The sequence below is a fragment of the Lichenostomus cassidix genome, chromosome W, assembly GCF_008360975.1.
Source record: "Lichenostomus cassidix isolate B80296 chromosome W, HeHo_3.0, whole genome shotgun sequence".
Classification (NCBI taxonomy): Eukaryota; Metazoa; Chordata; class Aves; order Passeriformes; family Meliphagidae; genus Lichenostomus; species Lichenostomus cassidix.
In genome coordinates, this window is record NC_139510.1 from 2,931,287 (window position 1) to 2,954,112 (window position 22,826).

Here is a 22,826-nt window from a genome sequence, read left to right on the forward strand (position 1 = left end):
TAAAATAATTGAGAAAGGCAACACTAGAATTATGTGCCTTGCAGACACTTCTTGGCAGATAATCAAAATAACAGCAAGTGCTCCTTCAAATGTCTCTGGGGTCCCACCTTCCTTCCCCAGTACCAAGCACCTGTCTTTCCCCCAGACATAAATTTCTTCAAATAAGCCCCAGCGCTATGGAAGCGCTTCAGTCTGTCATGAAGTCATCACTTCTCATCTGCTCCAAACTCTCTTCTTTCTGGAGAACTAATGAGAAGCATTAAGTATGTGAAGACTACTCTGTTGATGTGTCATCACTTGCACTAACTGTATCTTTTGGAATAACACACTAACTTATTAACACAGCTAAAAGCCAAGAGATGAAAAGTAAGGCCTGAATATGAAATTATTCCTAAGTGTGCCGTAAGTAAATTGCAGTTCTCAATGTGTATTATACAATTGCTTGAGATAACATTTCTATAGCTGACAACAGTATAAAATGCTAGGCTCCAAGTATAAAGGGAAATCTGGAAAATAAACAATATTAATAGCTCATATCAATTAAGAAACAGCTTTAACCCTGGGCAACTGCTTGACAAAAGCATCTTGTCTCTGAATGAGTGGCTCAAATTTATGTCCAAACCAAATAAGTCACTCCATTCAACAGTTTCAGATTTAACTTCTGAGTGCAGACTATTAATCACCATGTTAAAAGAGAAACAGAGTTGTTGTTCTGCCCATAATATTGAGCAACTAGAGGCCTGGCTGAAGCATTTCACTGTTTCTAAAGTCCAAGTACATACTAGGTTATGATACTTCCATTATTTATACATTTATTAACAGAAATTATGAGAATTTTAGAGACAGTCAAGAAAACTAATAAAATTGATGCCTTATTTTCTCCTGTTGCAGTAGAGCAAGCAGTTTCCCTTTAACAACAAAAGCCAATGTAGCACTTGGGCAAAATGCCTATTGGGAAAACAGGAGGTTGGTTCATTTTGTGTTCTTGTGGTTTCAACTGACTGCTCTTGGAAATACACCTGATGCAGCTTTCTGGTGGCAATAAACCTATTCACATAGCATGTTGCAAACTGCCTCCCATCCTTGTTCCATCAAAGACCATGAGCATACTGCAGTGCAAAGCACTCAAGAGATGCACTGATTCAATGAACAAAGATGCACTCCCCAGAAAAAAAGACTCAGCTGTATTAATCCTACTCAGCTCAGGAACCCCTGCTGTAGTTTTAAAGCTGCTTCATCCTTCAAGAGGAGAAACTATTTTTGTCTTTTTTATTGCTTAAAATTAAGCAAATAACTACACACACAGCCAGAAACACTGGAGGGGAGGGGCATAAAAGCCTCATGAAATTTATTTTTTCAAAGTAATTTCAAAGCATCCATTTTCAAGTAAATTAATTTTAGTCATGACTAATGTAAATTTGACTATAATAATTTCTTTTCCTGTTAGGTCTATATTGACTCAGTTCATATATTGAGATGTCTTTTATAAACTCTTTTGTTCCAACATGGCTAACAATAAAGCCCCAGAATCCACATGTGAATCTGCCATCTTCCTTCAACACATTTAACAAATGAATACTACAACAGGAGGAAATAAGTAAATATAGTTTGCTGCTTTAACTTCAATTTTTGTTGTAATCATCGCTTTGTTGTAAACATCGCTTGAAGTTTCATAGATACAACAAGAAAAAACATAAAAGGTCTTTACTATAGACTTACTTACATAACTGCTCAACATCTTTACTCATAATATATTTTCTGGGGAAAGCTAAAGAAAGGGATGGGAATAAACAAAAGGGCAATTTCATATTAAAGCAAGCCCCTTTGACACTTCTGCAAAGTATATTAAATGCATTCTTAGACTTCTTTACACTTCCAGTTGACTGATGAGAGGATTCAAGGAAACTGTGAAGTACTCTGTTTATTTTTAATATAATGTGTAAAAGATACGGTAAGTAGCACAGACTATGAAGTACTAGGCTTGAATCAGGCAATAAGACTTACTTGAGAGGGTATACTCGTTAGCTCCATCTTTTCTTGGGATTTTTCCTTTGCTAGTCGTGCCGCGTCTTTGAATTCCTGAAATTTTTCTGCAAACTGAAACACGTTTAAAAAAAAAGGAAAAAGAGAAAGAGTAGATGTGAAGTAGTCATATTATATGCAGAAGGGAATGCTGTACTTAAAAGTCAAATTCTGTCAGTAGAATTTTTTCAATTTTTCTTATTAGATACTTATTTAAGATAGCTACACAGTGACATACCTTTCAGACATAATGTACTCTGTTAATATGACAGGAAATTTATGATGCAACAAAGTTTAGTTTGTTGCTGATAGTGTTAAAAAAACCATCTCATTTATGACATATAATAGTGTTGGGGTAAAGAAAGGGTTACAGAATGAACAGCTGCAGCCACAGAACACCGCATTCTGGGACAAGTGATTATAGCGAACAGGACATGATGGAATGTTAAACCACAACAGGATCTGAAACAAGAACTACAGGGACTATCTCTTGCTCAACTAGCCTGTGACCCTGGAGAGAATAATGGAGATGTGAAGATGACAGATTTATTGTAGAACTGTAATTAGTCTTTTTGCTTGTGGTTAAAAATTAGCTTCTGAACTAAGAGTATAAATGTTCTTAGGCTTTTGCAATAGTCAGATTTGCCTGCACCTAGGTGTCTCTCGTCCATCATATGCCACAAATGGAACCCAACATGACCTGAATCTTGCTGAGGTGATCCGGACTGGTGGTATACCCTGACTGAACCAACTGGTTGTGCATGAACCATCACCGAGGAGCTCCTATCATCGCCAGCTACAGAAAAGGCTAGCCATAACTAGAGGTCGGGAAGTCATTTCTCTTAGTCATGGGGCAAAGTGCAACTAAATCTCAAAAACTACATAAAGACTGTCGCTGTTGAACTGCTAGCAGAGTGAAAGAATCAGGCTGTGTTGAATGTGGCAAATTTCTGAATTTATTTAATTAATTCCAAAACTTATATAGACTTTCACAGATCATCTGGATTGGGTCAATTCAAAACCTCCCCCTAGGCTGATTGGCCAGGCTTGAACTGCCTATCGTTCCAGAGACCGTTTGAATAACATCTTTGTTTCTAGAACACAGGAAGAAGAAGAGAAAAATTCCCATGGGAAAGAATCTGTGCTGCCACAGCTCCCCCTTTTCATTTAAGAACAGAAGGCATTGCTTGTGAGCCTCAGTGGATCAGCATGAAGGATCTGCTTGGTAGTGGCCAGTTACCAAACAGAGCCTAGTTGAAACTCGAGAAGGGCCACCGAACAGAGCCCAAACCAGATGCTGATTAAGATGGTCAGAGAGACTCCTTGCAATACCCTAGATAGAGCATATATAAAACCTAATTCTACATATAAATCTATAATTCAATTAAAACATGCATTCAAAGTCCTTGCTTTCTGACTCCATAAAATAAGTTTCAGTTTCTGCTTGTGGAAGGACCGGCTTTTTGGTCATCATCAGAAGGATCACTCGGTTGGTGTTCGGCATTCTGGTTGTCATTTTGAGGTTGCTGCTTCTGTCTCGGGAGCCGCAGGCCAGGGCGAACGCATTTTGCAGGCAGCCATTGTACCCCAGTATCTGTGGAGATGCAAGCATACCCACAACCCCAAGCAATAAGCTCATGTGGGCCTTCCCAGGTGTTAGTAAGTAGGTTCCACACTCATACCTTCGCCCGGGGCAAACGCAACTCGCCTGACGACGGCAATGAGAGAAAATGGTTCAAAATCACAGGATTATTCGAATTTGGTGGCACTGTAAGGTGATTGATTGTGTACAAAGCTTTTTCCAATCGACTCTGTGGTGTTTCCCCATGCATTCCCCCTTTTTGCCTTTCCAAGACAGGCTTCAGAGTATTGTGAGTGCATTCAACAATGGCTTGGCCAGTAGGAGAATGCAGAATACTGAATGTGTGGTCTACACCCCATAGGTGTAAGAACTGCTGCGCCTTCTGTGAGGCGTAGGCAGGACCATTATCAGTTTTCACAGTAGCTGGCACACCCAGGACCGAGAAGGCCAATTTCCAATGGGCAATGGCATCACGACTTTTTTCTCCAGTATGAGCAGTTGCCCACATAGCTGAGGAGAAAGTGTCAATAGACACATGCACATACTTGGACAAATTCAGGAATGTGTGTCACATCCGTCTGCCACAACTGTAAGGCCTTTAGACCTCTGGGGTTTACCCCCGGTGACAGAGGTGCAGCGAGTCCGTGGCAGTCAGCACAAGCACTGACAATGTCACGAGCCTCAGTTGGCATCAATTGAAACTGCTTCTGCAGGGTATGTGCACTCTGATGAAAGAAATTGTGGATTGTCTTGCTTGTGCAATTTTGTCAGGCTGAGGTGCCACCCATGCAGGGTTGGCTAGCATGTCAGCCCTGGCATTGCCTTCCTTTATAAAACCTGGTAGATTGGTGTGGCTTCAAATGTGCAGAATATAATATGGATGCACTCGAGCCTGAATCGCCTTCCACAGGGTTCGCAATAGCGAAAACAGAGACGCATTATTGATTTCTTTTAAAAGTGAACAATCCAAACATTTGGTTATGTCTGCTACATAAGCAGGGTCAGTGACCAGATTCAAAGGCACCTGAGAGAACCGCTGAAAAGCCATGGCAACTGCTTTCAATTCAACCAACTCAGCAGAGCCTGTCTCGTGGCCTTTCAGCACCTGCCACTCAGATCCTTCCTTCCAGGTAACAATGGCCTTTCCTGTTTTCCCAGAACCGTCCGTGAAGATGGTGGGTCCGTGAACTGGCACCCGACTGTTCTTTGGCCGCAACATGAGATTGACTGAATTTGCCAGCTGCAGCAATTTGTAACTGGGTAGATGATAAGCAATCTGCCCTGAGAAACTTTGCAGTCCACTTTGCAAAGGAACGCTATTAGCAAGACTCCATTCAAAATTGTCCCGTGATACTGGAACAACAATCGTTGCAAGATCTGCTGCCATCAATTGTAAACACCGATAACGGCATTTAGTTATCGGGCAGGCTATCAATTCAAACAATGTGGGTGCTGTCTTTTTTGGCTGATGGGGCAAAAAGACCCATTCCAGGATGTGCAAAGGATCATCCCATTGTTTGTTCCACTGGCCAATGATACCTGTAGGATGGAGGTGTGGAGCAGTAATGAAAACAGTGATATCAGTAGAGGGATCTACTTGATAAACCTGACTAGCAGAAACAGCTTGCTGCACTTCATTCAGCACCCATCGTGCCTCGGGAGTCAATTGCCAAGGTGAGTTTAGATCAGAGTCCCCCTTTAAAATATTAAAAAGTGGGGAAAGTTGTGCATTGGTCAGTCCCAAATACGGACATAACCAGTTGATGATGTCTAGCAATTTTTGGGCATCATTCAGAGTCTTAATAGTGTCTGAAAACTGCACTTCTTGATGCTGTATGGTTCGATCCAAAATTTTGACTCCCAAATATTTCCAAGGAGGCTGCTGTTGAACTTTCTCCGGAGCCACTTGCAACCCATAGGAATGCAAGGCATCGAGCAGTCGAGGCTGTAACCTCCGCAACTCATCCAGGGTGGATGCTGCCACCAGGATATCATCCATATAATGGTAGCAGAGTGCCTCAGGAAACTGCTCGCGGATTCCGGACAAGGCCTGCGCGACATACCATTGACAGATAGTCGGGCTATTTTTCATGCCCTGAGGTAACACTTTCCATTGAAATCTCTTTACAGGCTCTGCATTGTTAATTGCAGGCACAGTAAAGGCAAATTTTGGCCTGTCATTGGGGTGCAAAGGGATTGTGAAAAAACAATCCTTCAAGATTTCTCACTCTGTGGGAATCATCGTGGGTGAAGGCATGCCAGGCTGTATGCTCCCCATACCTTCCATCACTGCATTAGCTTTTCGGAGATCTTGCAACAGTCTCCATTTCCCCGATTTTTTCTTAATCACGAAAACTGGGGTGTTCCAGGGACTGGTAGAAGGTTCTATGTGTCCCTGTTGCAGTTGCTCCTGAACCAGCTGACAAAGGGTAACTAATTTATCTTTTGGCAGGGGCCACTGTGTTTCCCATATGGGTGTTTTGGTCAGCCATCACAAAGATAGCATGGAATATGGTGCGCCCTTGCACACAGTGACCCCTATCAAAAATTTGTTGTGATCCGCACCCCCCAAGCTGCCAACACATCCCGTCCCCAGAGGTTAATTGGACCTGGAGTGACATAAGGCCGAATAGAGGCCGTGTGTCCCTCTGGATCCTTCACCAACACAGGTTGCTTACTCAATCGACTCTGTGTTGTTCCTCCCAACCCCGCGATATTCAGTCCTGCAGGGGATAAAGGCCACGTAGGAGGCCATGAAGCAGAGGAAAGGATCGTTGCATAAGCACCTGTATTGATCAAACCTCGGAGTCGAATTCGATGCGGACGTGCTTTCGGCATGATGAGGGTACATGTCATCTGTGGTGACTCATTAGAGATGGTTGCAGCCCAGTAGACCTGCGGAAGTCCTGGCAGTTCAGTGCTGTCACCTCTGCCAACTTGCTGGTCTACCCTGGGAACAGAAGACTCACAAGGCAACAATTGAGCAAGGTGAGTCTTTGCAGGAATGGTGACAGGAGGGTCTGATGTGGAAACCGTAGTGTGAATCTGGCCCTTGAAATCAGCACTTATAAACTCGGGAAGAACAAGGATCCCTTGGCTGGTGGCCTCAGGCCCTGCCATAAGCAGTGCACAGGCCCCCTGATCCAGGGGACCGTCCACATCCAAGGGAACCCTGTGGGCATCGCCAGATTCTAAGATGACTGTTGCTGCGGTGTAGGCATTGACTCGGGCTGAGCCTTTGGTGCCTCTTCCACGTTGACCGGGTAAGCCTGGGCCATCACCCTGTTCTGGGGGAACTGATGTGATGGGGGGCAAATCCCCCTTTTTGCACCCCTCTTCAAGTTTCCTGACAGGGCTTGACCATCTGCATGGTACTGTGACCTGCAGTAGTCTGAAGTGTGACCTGGCCTACCACACCTCTTACATTGAGGAGTCTCAGTCCCTGAATTTCCCTTTTTTCCTGAATTTTCTTTCTGTTTTGATTTGACTCGTTTCCATTTATTCCCAGCTTTGGGCTGTTTTTGTCCCTGATCAGAGGGTCCCTGATCAGAGGACAGAAATGCAGCCAAAACGGATTTCCCCTGATTTTCTGACTGCACCCTGGCACAAGCTCGCATCATGTCTGCGACAGAAGGATCCCCCGGTAGGGCATTGATGATCCTTCTACACTCATCATTGGCATTGTCCCTTGCCAAATGTTTCATCAGAATCTGTCTCATGGACGGATCCTCAACCTGCTTTTCTAAAGCTGCTGCCAGCTTTTCAATAAATGTCAGGAAAAGCTCAGATTGCCCCTGCTGTATCTTTGTGTACTGTGTTTGCGGGGCGACCATCTCAAAAGTTTTCAAAATGGTTCCCATACCGATCTGTTGGGCTTGCTCCGGGATCTGAGGATCCCAAGCAGCTTGAACGTTGGGGTTAGTGAAAGGTCCCTTACCCATGAGGACATCAGCCCCAACCATGCGCCTAGGGTCCTCGGAAGGCAAGGACATATTTTTCTTCAGCTGTTCATCAACCATCGCTTTCCAATTGTCCTCAAAGGCGCTGTATTGCATAGGGTGAAACAGCACCTGAGCCAGATACATAATATCAAATGGAGCAAGCAAATCATTATTTATCACTCTAAGTAATTGCATCACGACCTGAGAAGACAAGCCAAATGCGGCTACTTTGTGTCACGCCATGCGATGGTGAAGTGGCTGTTCCTTGTGTCCATGGCATCTGGGCCAGGAACAAACACCGCAAAAAGCCTGAGCGCCCCCTTGTGGGAAGCCACCATCACTCGGACCTGCCGTAGCAGATTCGCATCCCTCCCACTCCTTGGGCAATCCAATCTTCTCTATAAGTTCGCAGTGTCCTGCCTCCAGCGCGCCCTGCTTGACTGATTCCCAGAACTGCAGGGAGTCACGCGGGCGGCAAATCCCCATGCCGGTGCGGCGTCTCCAAGGGTTATTTAGAACCCTATGCCTTTTCTTTTTCATCGCCCGCCCGAGCCTCCGCCCAGGAGGAATACCTTCCTCATCACTGTCTGAGTCATCCGAATAGGGTTTGCAACCAGCACACCCTATCACAAAGGACAGCGATTGGCCGGAGGCAGTGTCCGTGCTGATAAACTGCGCGGTGACTGGGACGGGAGAGGGGCAGGGGGACGGTGGCGTCACCAGCGCGCCTCCGGGCGTGTTTGCCAAGCCCACCGGCACAGTGCCAGTACGCTGTGCCAGGGCTGCATTCTCCACAGAACCTGGCAGGGGAACCAGCATCAGCCCGGGACCGAAATGTCCCCGCGCTGCCGCCACCATGTTGGCTGCCGGGTCAACGGGAAGCCCGGACCCCATCTGGGGTCCCGAGACAGGGACTTCCGGTCCAGCCGAGCCCGGGCAGGGAATCCTGCGCAAGAGATCCTCCATGTGTTGCCGGATCCCGGCCACCTCGGCCAGTAAATCATGAAGAACCCAAAACGGAGGAGGTTCTGCCGTGCTCGGCACGGATGCCGGCACCTCCATGTTGCGAGGAACCCAGGCCAGCCCCGCTCCTGCCGGAATGCCAATCAAAGTCCCCGCAGCGGAAGCACCGCCTGTCGGAGGCTTCTCTTCCGGCCCCTGCGCAGCCAAAATGGCGGCTGGGTACGGAAGTTGCCCCGTGACTGCACCGGGAAACAGCGCTGACTTTCAGGCGCCCTCCGCAGCCAGCGGAGGAGCCAGTGCCAACCCACACGGCCCCAGCACCACGCCGGTCTCACCCGTGCTGGCTGCGGCCGGCAGCTGAACAGCCGCAACTCCGCTTGGGTCCGGCGGAACACTGAGCCCCCCTGCAGGAGGCTTCCCTTCCAGTCCCTGCCCGGCCAGAATGGCGGCAGGTCCCGGAAGCTGCCCCTGCGCCAAGCCGGCCGCGCCCGCTAAACCGCCACCGCTCCGTCCAGGCCCGGCAAAACACCGGCTTCACCCGTGCCTGCAGCCGCCAGCGGGTGAACCGCCCCGGTGACCGAAGCCGCCTGTCGGTCTGAGAGCGGGACCCCCGGAGCTGCTGGAACGTAGCCAAGGTGAGCAGCAGCGGGTCTCGCTCCGCTGCAGCACCCCCCACCTCTGCCCCCCCCAGTGCCTTCCGCGGATGCCGGCCGCCCACGGGGGGGGCATCCCAGCACCATCTTGCGGGGGTGGGGGGAGCTTCTGGACCTGCCCATTTCGCGGCGGCAGAGGAGGGGGAACCTTTGCGGCGGCCGGGGCAGAGCCAACCTGTGGCCCTCCTTTCTTCGTCATCTCGGCTAGCTGTTCAGTCGGGGGAACATAAGTTTGTTTCGGGAGGTCATTCGGAGAAACATATTGAGTTTTCGCAGCTGCATCTGCCGTCAGGGACGGAACCTCAGAGTCAGTCTGGGTCGGTACGTCTTTCATGCGCCGCCCAACGACCAAAAGCAGAGGGTCCGCGCCTTTGCAAGCCACTATCTGGGACTCATAAAATTCCTGTCCCTTCAACGCGTCCCACATGTCTCTCCAAACCCCATGGAAACAGACTGTGGTCCGGTCTCCAAACATCATCTCTGTGGCCAGGGAACGGCCAACAGTGAGCCACGACTCACAGCTCAGCACCATGTCCCAAATGTTCGGGACCATGTGGTCCGAGACCCATTCCAACAAGGCTCGAGCGACCCGCGGAGTCTGATCTGCCGCTGGGTCATCCTCAGAGTCCTCCAGAAAAGCCCGTAAAAGTTCATCCGCAGGCAGGGGAGACCCCATATCAATATCAGGATCAGCCATGCCCGACAGCAAGCGGGGGATTGGGTCCGGGCCGAAACCGATTACCTGTTGCTGTGCGCAGTACACGTCGATGGTCACCAGATGTCGCTGTTGAACTGCTAGCAGAGTGAAAGACTCAGGCTGTGTCAAATGTGGCGAATTTCTGAATTTATTTAATTAATTCCAAAACTTATATAGACTTTCACAGATCATCTGGATTGGGTCAATTCAAAACCTCCCCATAGGCTGATTGGCCAGGCTTGAACTGCCTATCTTTCCAGAGACCGTTTCAATAACATCTAAACTTTATCTTTGTTTATAGAACACAGGAAGAAGAGAAAAATTCCCATGGGAAAGAGTCTGTGCTACCACAGAAGACTCTTTGTTGTGCATTACCAGGGAGCAAGGATATAAAGTAATACCTCAGAAACTCTTATCTTTACTCATCTGGATTCATCAATATTGCCCCATGTACCCTTCAGATGGTTCTTATGAACTAAATCTGGCAAAAAGTTGGTGAATACCTACAAACTTGTCAGATTACTTGTTGCGGAGCAGAAAGGCCTTGCAAAGTGAGGGCCTTGTTGCCCCTGTAAAATCCTTGCTCACTTTGGTTACTTTGGCTAACTAGAAAAGCATTCTGGGAATGACTAAGCTAAACTAGAGGTGAAAAAAACAATTATTAGAACCAATAAGTGCTCATACCATAGGGATGGTGGTTGGTTACATCTGATGCCTGTTCCTATTGTGGTCTATGGTGGTTAGTTAAGCACATTTGTTATGCCTCACAAGTATGTAAACTCATAACAAACTAACAGTTTAAGAACGGTGGATTTTGGCAATAAAGTGTCTTCACCATACTATTGTGGAGATCGTGTGTTTAACGCTGCAGTTACCCACCATGATGTTAACCCCGATGACATTGTCACCTGGTGTGTGATATATTCTGCCTTACAAAAATTTAAGGAAGCAGATTGTATCCCTTCAGATGCACCGCTATCCTCTCCTTCTGACACTGTTGTTTTTGTCAATGAAACTTCACCTGAGGAGGATGATCGGGAGAGGATAATTTAGATCCTGGTCCAGTTGATCCTGAACAAGAATCAGATTTATATCCTCATCTGACCCCAGTACATGTTATGGCAGCAACTTCTCCTAGCACAGAAGAAATATTACAAATTCACTAACACGACCACCACCTTATGCCCCGTCTCATTCCTCTCATGACTATGATGAGGAAACAATACCACCTATAGGACCTGAGCCAGAAAGGTTTATACAGAAATGCCGGACAGGCTTTGGAGGAAGGTGATATTGAATTTTTAAAAGCAATGCCTGTTATATATCATAATCAAAACCCACACCATGAACAATTGTCATATGAAATGGTAAAGGAACTGAGGAAATTGGTTAAGGAAAATGGTTTACATTCCTCCTTTACTATGAATTTACTGGATGCAATTTTGGAATCATATGTTACCTGTGGATTGGAAATCTCTCTTTAAAACAGTTTTGACAGGGGGACAATACTCTGGTGGACAGAATTTGTAGATTTGGCTCAAACTCAGTCATTGAATAATGCCAATCAGCAACCACCAATCAATATACTTACCCCCTACTCACAGGTACAGGCATGTATGCCACGCACAACTACAGCTCCTGACACAAGCTTGGGAACAAGCTACTGTTATGGTCCCGTCTGCACTACAAAAGGTACCTGATACAAAAAATTTAGAACCTGCTTTTTCTGCTATTCGGCAAGGTCTGCAAGAGCCATATATTACCTTTATTGACTGATTGCAAACGGCTGTTAAGCGACAAATTAAGATGCAACCGTCAGCTGATGCTGTTTTAAAATCCCTTGCTTATGAGAATGCCAATTCTGACTGTTCAACTGCACCGATGAGGAACTTGCTGACTACATGAGAGCGTGTGCTAATATTGGCTCAGAACAATTTAAGGCAGAACTGATTGCTACTGCAATAGCCCAGCAATTACAAGTAGCTAAATCAACTGTTAAATGCTTTCAATGTGGGGAAGAAGGGCATATTAGAAAACAATGCCCAAAGGGACAGAAAACTAACAAAAAACCAAACAAACCTTGACCTTGCTTCCAAAAAGGTTTTCATTGGAGTAATCAATGCTGCTCTAAATATGACAGGGATGGCAACCCACTCCAAAAACAAGGAAACTCAAGGAGGGGCGTGAGGTCTGGTGCCCCCCAACCCAATGGGACCCAATACAGTCAAATTCCAATACAAATTCAGGTCTTGCAAGGGACACCACAGGGAGTGCCAGCTTGGACTTGGCCATCAGCTCTACCACAGTCTTAAATGATACCTCTGTTCATTTATTACCCACTGCTGTTTTCGGTCCACTATGATTTCAAACTCACGCTTTATTATTGGGTTGTTCTTCTACCACTCAAACAGGACTGTTTATTTTACTGGGAATTATTGATGCAGATTATAAAGGGGAAATAAAAATAATGGCTTGGACTCCTAATCCTCCTTGTACAGTACCTCAAGGGAGTCATTTAGCACAACTCGTACCATTACCAGCAATCCCTTGTCCAGCTCCAATATTGCAACAACAATGAAACACTGGGAGTTTAGGAAGTACAGGTGCTCCACAAATATATTGGTTTAAAGTTATTGGGACATAAGAGCCATTACTCACTTGCAAAATAGGCTCTAAGTCTTTTACAGGACTGGTTGATACCGGAGCCGATGTATCCATCATAGCACAAAAGGAGTGGCCTCCTGACTGGCCCTTGGCACCCTCTACAGCAATTGTTGAAGGAGTTGGCGAACAACAAATACCATGGCAATCAGCTAAAAAACTGCACAATGTCAGTCCAAAAGGCAAGACTGCCACCCTGCAACCATATGTACTCCCAGTCCCGGGCACTTTGTGGCAGCCAGATCTAATGACTCAGTGGGGCTTGATCATTTCCACACAGTTTTTATAGGGGCCACCAATGGAATGCCGCTCCTCAAACTGACTTAGCTTATGGATAAGCCTGTTTGGGTTGATCAGTAGCCCCTCAAAGGTGAGTGACTCCATCAAGACCTGGTCCAAGTACAGGAGCACTTGCAATTGGATCACATAATCCCTTCCACCAGCCCATGGAATACATCTATTTTTGTTATCCCTAAGAAATCAGGGAAGTGGAGACTTTTACAGGATCTCAGGGCAATCAGTGCAGTCATGTCTCCCATGGGTTCATTACAACCAGGAATACCCAATCCCACAATGATTCCAGAACATTGGGAATTAGCAATAATTGATTTAAAAGAATGTTTTTTTACAATTCCTTTACGTCCTGAGGATGCAACTAAATTTGCCTTTTCTTTACCATTTGTCAATCATGAAACCCCATGGAACAATACCACTGAGTTGTCCTACCCCAGGTATGAAAAACATTCCTACTATCTGTCAATTTGTCGTTCACTCAAAAATACAACCAATACGGCAAAAATATCCATCTGTTTTGCTGTATCACTACGTGCACGACATTTTAATTGCCTACAACAGTTCTTCACTGTTGCGAGATTGCCTTGCTGCTTTAAAAATAACACTTACCAGCAGAGTTTTGTGCATAGCCACAGACAAAATTCAAACAGAACTTCCTTGGAAATACTTAGGCTCGAAGCAACAGTCACCCCACAGCCAGTAACTTTAAAAACTGACATACGTACATTGAATGACCTCCAAAAGTTACTGGACACAATTAATTGGATTTGTCCTTTGCTGGGAATCACAACAGAGGAATTATCCCCTTCATTTCAATTGTTAAAAGGCGACCCAGATCTCTCTTCCCCTAGGCAATTGACAAAAACTGCCCAAAAGACCTTGGAGTGTGTGAGTGACAAAATCAATAAATCCTTTGCCACGTGTCAAAACCCAGATTTGCCTTATGGTTGTTCCTGATTTTGCAGTCTTTTCAACCTTATGCTCTTATTAGTCAATGTGATGTACAGGAACATCATGTATGGCTATTAGAATGGATTTTTCTGCCACACACCTTTGCAAAAACTATAACCACTCAACTTGAGATGATTATTCAACCACTGTCAATGGGACAACTTCGATGTCAGAGCCTGACAGGATGTGATCCAGCAGTGATACATCTCCCTATTACTGCAGCAGAATTAGAAAATCTTTTCAGGGATTCACTATCATTTCAAATTGCCCTGGCAGACTATAATGGACAGTTTATTCACTTGATGCCTAGACATGCACCGTTACAATCCTTCAAAGAACTTTCCTTTCAACCATGATGGTTACAGTCAAAGATACCTATCCCTGGTGCAAAAACTGTTTTCACTGATGGATCAGGGAAAACACACAAAGCTGTGACCCTGTGGAAAAATGATACAGGACAGTGGGAACACTCAATAACCTTCCAACCTGGATCTACCCAATTGATTGAATTGGCAGCCATAGTAGAAGCATTTTGCCTTTTTTCACAGGAACCTATTAGCATTGTTTGTGATTCTCTTTATGTTACAGGAATCATCAAGAGAATTGAGCATTCATTCCTGAAGCAAGTCTCTAACAAAGATCTTTTTGTGTTATTAACAACTTTGTACACCTTTTTACTCCACAAGTCTCATGAGTACTACATTCTACACCTCAGATCACACACCACCCTGCCTGGACCAATAGTGGAAGGTAATGCGAGAGCTATGACAGTTACTATATCACAAAAATTAGGGCAGGCGAAACTTTCTCATGATTTCTATCATAAAAATGCTCAAGCAATAGCTAAACAATTTTGCTTGACTTTTCCACAAGTTCGGGATATAGTGAACACTTGCTCGCAATGTCAGCAAACTTTTTCCTTGCCTCAGGTACAAACTCATGAGGGTTAATACCTAATGACATTTGGCAAACAGATGTTACACCCATATCAAGTTTCAGGATTTTTAAATATGTCCATGTTTCCATTGATACCTTTTCAGGTTTTATAGTAGCAACAGCATACAAAGGAGAGAAATGTAGAGATGCCACTAGACACTGGCTACGTGCTTTTACCATAGTGGGGGTCCCTCAACAGATAAAAACAGATAACAGACCTGCATATGCATCTCATAAAACACAAGAATTTTTCCACACTTGGGGTATTAGACACGTTTCAGGTATTGCCCATTCTCCAACAGGGCAAGCCATAGTGGAAAGGGCACATTATACATTTAAAAACATGCTACAGAAACAAAGAAGGGGGAACCAGATCCGTATGCTCCCTCAAGAGAAGCTTGAAAAAGCAACCTATTAACGAGATGCGGCGCGAGGGAAACTCACAGGCAGTCTCAATATGAGATATAAAGTAAGCTCCATTTTATTTCACTAAACGAGAGACTTATATACTGTTACAGAAGTTTCTATTCATAGATACACACGCACACCTGCAGCTGTTCTCACACATTCAGGGATCCTCCTGCTAACTCCCTTATTCTTTTCTCATAACACTTCTGACTCCTAATCTTTCTCATGGCATTCTTCTCACAAAACATTCTCAGGCAAACAACCACTGCAGCTTGTCAGAATTTTACTGAGGCCTGGGAATACTGAAGCCTTGCTCAGGTTTATTTAGTTAGCATGAGTTTTGCTGGAAAACTGCGTTTTCCAACAATTCCCCCGTTTCTCTTGTGAGAACAGACATTGTTTTGTTATCAAATTAATTTGCTTTGCTATAAGTAATTGTTATTATTAGAATTGCTATAAATTTACCTAAGGAAATTTCACTAGTTAGATATGTTGCCATGGTCTAGAAATTGTCATTACTGAAAACATTCACTTCACAGGTAAAGCTTAGAGAACCTTTTCCGGACAAGGACCCCAAGTTTACTTGGAAGAAGGTTTAGCTTTTATAAATTCAATTTGGTAAATGAAAATTATTTGATCACATTTTGATGCAAAACACTTTGGACTCATGGCATGTTTCCCAGCCAGTTAGAACCAAAGCTTGGCCAGAGCTCAGGTGCTAAGTGGAAGGGTTTTCTTAGAACATCTTATAAACAAGCTTTGATTAATATCAATAAGAAGAGTATCTTAACATGTTACTATTTTTGTAGATAGCTATATAAGGTGAGATGAAATATTTGAAAACAGTAGATATTATTACTTAACTTTAACTAAAAGGATAAAACTGCAAAGCTTTTGTGAATAATAATATAAACTAACAAATTTAAAACTTAAAATTAATATCACTAAAAATGAATAAAACTTAATCTTAATAACTCTTATCTTAAACTAACAAGTAGGACTTAACTATAATGGAATTTAAAATTGATATTATCTTAACAACTTAACTCTAACAAGATTTAAAACTTAACAGAATTTAAAATTAACATCACTTAATATTACTTAACAGAATTTTAACTTTAACAGAACTTACAACTTAATAGAATTTAAATCTACTATTACTTAACTTTAACAGAATCTATGCTTAATCAAAAGATACTTAATACATAGTTTAAACTATTCAGTATAACTTCACTCACAGGCTTTCATTCACACATTAAAACTCTCAAGAAATCAAAATCACATTCTCATTAATCACAGCCTTCATTTACACATTAAAGCATTCAAAAAGCAAACACTCTCAGTAGGCCTACAACATTCACACATACACACAAATGCTTTAGCAAAATTCAGCTTTCGTTCAAAGCTTTTAGTATTCAAGGTGTTATTATTTTTTTATCAGGATAATATCTTGTTACAATGCTTCTTTATTAGTATATTGCTGGAAATAGGTTTTGGTCTCGGTGTCAGTGCAGCCAGGCTGAAGGAAGAGCCGATCTGCTCCATTCTGCTCAGACTGTTTCTGCTGGCAACGCTGTTGGTTAGTTCTGGTTCGTTGCTGGAGCTGTCAATCATTTCCTCATCTTTGGGGAGGTGTAGAGTTTAGAGTTTCATTACAGACGTCACAGCTGGGCAGTGAAGGAGGCGTGGACGGCTTGCGGCTCCACCCACCGGGGTACCCTCTGGGACTTCCGCTCTGGTTGTCATTCGGCCGGAAGCCACGGTTGGAGCAACTTCCGCCCCAGATCTCCCCTGTGTGGCGTGCCGCAGGGTAGGGGCTGCCGCCGCTCCCGGGTCACTGGTCACCCTCTGTTTGTTCTTTTTGTTTCTGCAAGCTTCTGTGCTGTGAGTATCTTTGTTACAGTGGGAACACCAAACTTTTTCATTGCAGATCTTTTTTATATGTTCCCCACTCCCGCATCGGTAACATCGGAATGATTTCTGGTTACTCTGTTTCTTTACCCGCGATATCGGAGCTCGTTCTAACAAAATATTCAGTTGTTCTGGCAAAAGTCCAACAGTGACTCTCTCAAACAAAGCAGCTAAGATGTTTTTCGTTGTAACATTACCAAGTTTTGTGATACTTTGAGACAGGAACAGATTCTCGGTTACCAGCAGTCTCTCCCCCCCCCTCCCTGGCGGGGGGGGTTTCCCTGGCAGCTGTGCCGCGGCTGCCGAAGTATTACGCATATCAAAAGCGGCACAGTAATTCACAGGCTTTTCTCTGCTTAATGCGGGTACTATGTCCTGCGCCGTGAGCCACGTAAGGTTTTGCTCTGTGGCATGTATTTGTAAGCAGGCTACAATTTTACTCCATGGTTTGCCAAGCTTTCTTGCAATTTTATCACAGTCCAAAAGCAAAACAGCTCCGTAATTCAACCATTCTGTTACACTGAATACTGTAATAGGATTTGTAAAAAATCCATAAGCTTGTCCCACCACTATCAGGCCCATTAAGTGTGATAGGGCAGTTTTACCGAGTCCGTGCTTTTCTAAAAAGCATAACAATAAAATTTGGGCTACCTCTGATTCCATTTTGGGTCCAGCTGGTTTTCAGGGTCCTGGTCAACACCGTCTAAGCACTCGATCGAGGCTCGCAATTGCCAGAGTTGTGCAGTTCACCGAAGTATAGCCCCCACGGTAGGCAGGTACTATGTGACCTGTGTCTTCTGACCTTCTCCAATTCGGGCGAAGACTCGACACGCTGAGGCCGCACTCCCCAGCACCTCTCCGTTCGCGCCGCTCTCAGAAGCAGGGTCGTAAAACTCCGCTGTCAGGGTCTGTAGTCGTCGGTTGTAAATCCTGCTGCTCCGTATCACGTCGGAGGTCACCATTTAACGAGATGCGGCGTGAGGGAAACTCACAGGCAGTCTCAATATGAGATATAAAGTAAGCTCCATTTTATTTCACTAAACGAGAGACTTATATACTGTTACAGAAGTTTCTATTCATAGATACACACGCACACCTGCAGCTGTTCTCACACATTCAGGGATCCTCCTGCTAACTCCCTTATTCTTTTCTCATAACACTTCTGACTCCTAATCTTTCTCATGGCATTCTTCTCACAAAACATTCTCAGGCAAACAACCACTGCAGCTTGTCAGAATTTTACTGAGGCCTGGGAATACTGAAGCCTTGCTCAGGTTTATTTAGTTAGCATGAGTTTTGCTGGAAAACTGCGTTTTCCAACAACCTATGTTATAAATTTTTTGAATCTTTTCACTAGAGATGACCTAACAGTACATCAGAGAAGCCTAGGTCAGACTGCTGATGAAGAAGGAGTTTACCCAAAAGTTACATACAAAGATGTACATAGCTGTCAGTGGAAAGGTCCAGTTCCACTGTTAGCTTGGGAAGGAGGTTATGGATGTGTTTCTCTACCTACCGGACCATACTGGCTCCCAGCAAGGTACATCAAACCTAGTCAAGGATGACAACAATGAATTTTGCCCTCTTTCTACTGCTACTCGTATCAAGTGGTGGAAGGAAGAATTTACTGGGCACAAATTCTTGAACCACCACTGTTTTGACCTCTGACATGGTGGGATCCAGAGCCTCCCCTCAGCAACAATGGAACAGAACGGGTAAGAGGAACTTGGCTTCCTCCCCTAGATCAGGATGTTGTAAATACATATATTAGCAATGCTACTTATGTTACTGATTTGCCACCTATGTGGTTAATGTGGAATCAAACAAATGCTTTTTTACCTTTACGTTGTGCTAATTTTTCTATGAAATTGCATTTAATATATGTATACTTGGGAACTGCAAAAAATTAAACTGCTATTACATTGCCAGCCATTCTATCTATCTCCAATAAATCTGTGGATGCCACTGTTGAAGAATGGCTTACAGAGCAAGGCCATATAAATGGAATTTACATGCACAACCCAGTCTTCGTGACTGACCCTGAAATGTCTTTCCCAGGAGATAAAGAAAAGCAAGAGCCAAAAATGTGAACAACATAGAAGAATTAAAAACAAGATAGGGAAATCACATGGGCAGGACTTTAGCTGATGCTAGTAGATCGTGGTTAGAAACTTACAGCCAATTAGTAAGCTGGAATAGACGCGTGAACACAAGCAAATAACCAATCATATGTACCAGTGTGTCGCGTGAACAATGCTTTTTTCTATAATAATGCTTGTTTCCTAAGAATAAACGAAATAGCACCAATACCTCTATGAGTGTGTGATGTATCATGGGCCGGGAGGGCTGCACAGGCCAGCTCCCCCCCAGTCCGGGGTCCCTGGTTCTTGTAATTCCACCGGAACTGGGGCGGGCGGCCCCCAAGGTTCCGCAGCATGGCGTGAGTCTTCAAACCACGTCAATTCAGCAGGAATATAGTGAGACTAAGAAAAGAACTGGACTCCATCTCTGTTCTGGCAGGGAGGTTTATTTGGGGTATGGGGGAGAGGGTCACAGGGAAAGGAGAAGGGGAGGGAAGCAGAGAACGGGATAGGGGCTGCCAGCCCAGAGAGAAGACCTTGAGCTGATCCGGACATCGACTTATAAAGGGAAAGGAAGGGGGAGGGACTGTCTCCCCCAGAGCCAGTCCCGGGGAGTCTGAAGGGAAGACAGGCATAGGGAACCCACCAATAGATTTCGGGTACAGCAGAATGCATATTTCAAAATGTACCAATGGTATACAAAGCAGAGGGACAAAGGAGCACATGGAATCCTAAACCCCCACGTTGCTACAAGTGTGCGTGCTATCCACACTTGTGTGCGGGCGACTCTCCACATGCCACTCCACCTCATTTTCCCAAATGTCATTTTACTTCCATTTCCAATTTACAACATTTGGAATGGACATCATGTATAGGACAAAAACCACAGCAGCAATTCTTACAGTATGGAAAAATAATTGACTGGGGACCACATGGTATTCTTAGAATAAAGGGAACTAATACAACCATCTTCCCATTCCAAAAGGTAAACTGCAGTATTGTTTGGCATGATGGTGGAATTGCCGGACCATTGATTCAATATTATCTAGTTATTAATTAATCACGTGTTCATAAGCATTTGTGGAAGATGTTGCTACCCGCTTTTGGTAACATGGTATACCAAGTAAATTTAAATAACAATGTTTTACAATTGCTAATTTAATGTTGTTAAGGAAACAATCACTAATGACTTGTACTTCACACCTGTATGTCTTTGCTTTAGCTAACAACTTTTCGATAGATTATTGTCAGAGACCGAAATAGTTCATGCCTCAAACATTGATATAAAGTTTTGCTCACTATAACAAAAACTGTATAAAGAAGCTACAATCAAAGAAGCCTCCCTGAAGATACCTGACTGGGACTTTGGACTGAAAGTCAAACTGCTGAGATTAGATAAAGGGAAACCAATTGTTCAGTCATCTCAGGCTGAGAGAAAGGAATGCATCCACAAAGGCCAAAGCCACCAGCTGCTCTGAGAATCATCCCCAGCTGAGTTTGGGGTGGGGGGAGAGCACAGCTCACAGAAGCCAGGTTTACACAGACCTCCCCCCACCTGAGGGGGTAGGAGGAGGTTTTTGGGTGTGTGGTGTAACCTCTGGTCAGAGGCAATAAACACCCATCCTCCATTACACAAACTGGGCCCAGCTATGGAGCCCCCCACCCCACAGGCCACATCCGTGGGACTTTCACATGAGAGGCAGCTGAGGGGGAGTCATAATCCATCAAAGACCCCCTAAAGTGTCGTACGTGATGCAACAGATCCTGCTGCAAGAGACTGCCCCCTCCCCCGGGGGGACATGCCTGGACGTTGCCACCTGGCCTGAGTGTATATTAACCCATGAGATTCTATGCTCTTTGGGGGGGACCATCACCACCAAGAAGACCAGCTGGAGAGGATCAACACAACATCATTGGGATCCACGGATGGTGGTATTTTCTTTATTCTGTCTCTGTCATTCCTTTTCTGTTTCCCCCACCTCTTTCCTACTTCTCCTTTCCTCTCTTTTCTTCTCTCTCTCTCCCTCATATTTACTATCAAGTAAAACCCATACTATTGACTGGCATATGGTCTTGTTTGCACCTTAATTTGGGCAGAGGTATTTCTAAGAACCTTAATAATCAGATCTTAACATTTTTATAAATGGTTTGTGTTTTCTATGCGCTAATTCTTTTGTTTTTAAATAACCAATGAAGATATGGGTAGATATGGGTAAATATTCTGTTCTTCTTCCATTTAAAAGAAGACCGGAAATTTGGGTACCTGTAAATCTGACTCGAACTTGGGAAGGAAAAGATGGCCTTTTACAATTGGCTTGACTGTTTCAAGAGGAAATCCAAAAGAGTAAGAAACAAGTTATAAATTTCTGGGTTGGTTAATTTTTGCCATTATTTCTGCTTTAATAATATTAATCACAGCTTCTGCAGCTGTTGCAGCTTTAACTAACTCCATTCAAACTGCCCACATCATGGGAAAAGCTCTAACTAATACTACGAAAGAGTTACAAACACAAGAGCAAATCAATAAGGAAATAATGACCAGATTAGATGCCCTGGAAAGCGCTCTTTTGTGCATTGGCAAAAGAGTTGAAGCCCACAGAACTCGCCTATCCTTTCACTGTGATTGGGAACATATTCATAACTCTCTATGTATTACTCCTCTTCCATGGAATGAAATGGAACAGAACTGGGAAACAGTTAAAAACCACCTCCAAGAGGCCTTTGATAAAACTTTATGACAAGATATTCATTCACTTCATACTCAATTCAAAGGTCAACTCAGAGCTTTACAAGCTCTGGAGGAAAAGAAGGTGCTGAGAGACTTAAAAAATTATCTCTTCTGGCTAAATCCAAAAATTTGGTCTTCTGGGATAAATTTCCCAGTCTGGATTTTTATTGGACTAGGTTGTTTGCAGTGATATCTTACTTAATTTTCTGTCTTGTCTTTTTCAACATAATCAGAACTGTTAAAGGCACACAAAAACAAGTGATAGTTGCACTGGCTTTATCTATGATCTCAATAAAAAGAGAAGGGGGAAATGTTGGGGTAAAGAAAGGTGTCCTAGGTTGCAATATAGATGTATTTATTCTATTGCCACCACCACAAGCTGTGGGGCACTGGTTGTTATCTCCTGCTATGACTCACCCCTGATAACGGTTAATGGGCTATCAAGAACCCACCACATGACTCATGGAATTATCTCATCCTATTGTGAGATGCTCTGCCCAGGAGGGAGGAGCCAAACATTCCCACCTGGATATAACCTGGGCTTTTGAATTGCACAAGGAGCCCCTGTCTACTGAATTCCCAGAGGACAAGAGCTACCACTGGACCTTCAGGTGGAGACCAGACCTTCCACAGGATCACTGCTTCAACCTAACTGCTTCACTTGGACTGCTACCACCACCCTGACTAACAGGGTGTCAGGTTGTATCTGACTCTGTCAGTGTTTTTTCTTGTATTATTGCATTTATTTTTAATTTTCCTATTAAATTATAATCCTGACTTGCGATCTCTCACTGGTTTGTTTTCAAACGAATACAAAAGGGTTACAGAATGAACATCTGCAGCCACAGAACACCATGTTCTGGGACAAGTGATAACAGCAAACAGGACATGATGGAATGTTAAACTACAACATGATCTGAAACAAAAACTACAGGGACTATCTCTTGCTCAACTAGCCTGTGACCCTGGAGAGAATAATGGAGATATCAAGACGACAG

General features: G+C 44.2%; 1 protein-coding gene across 2 annotated transcripts in view; it reads right to left on the minus strand.

The window, feature by feature from the left end:
• The window catches only part of LOC146425317 (homer protein homolog 1-like), a 327,102-nt gene that overhangs the window by 204,975 nt on the left and 99,301 nt on the right, over window positions 1-22,826 (minus strand). For both annotated transcript variants that reach the window (XM_085041671.1, XM_085041672.1), the window contains exon 4: window positions 2,005-2,097. In XM_085041671.1, coding sequence (XP_084897797.1) covers window positions 2,005-2,097 — 93 coding nt within the window. The remainder of the gene's footprint in view (window positions 1-2,004; window positions 2,098-22,826) is intronic.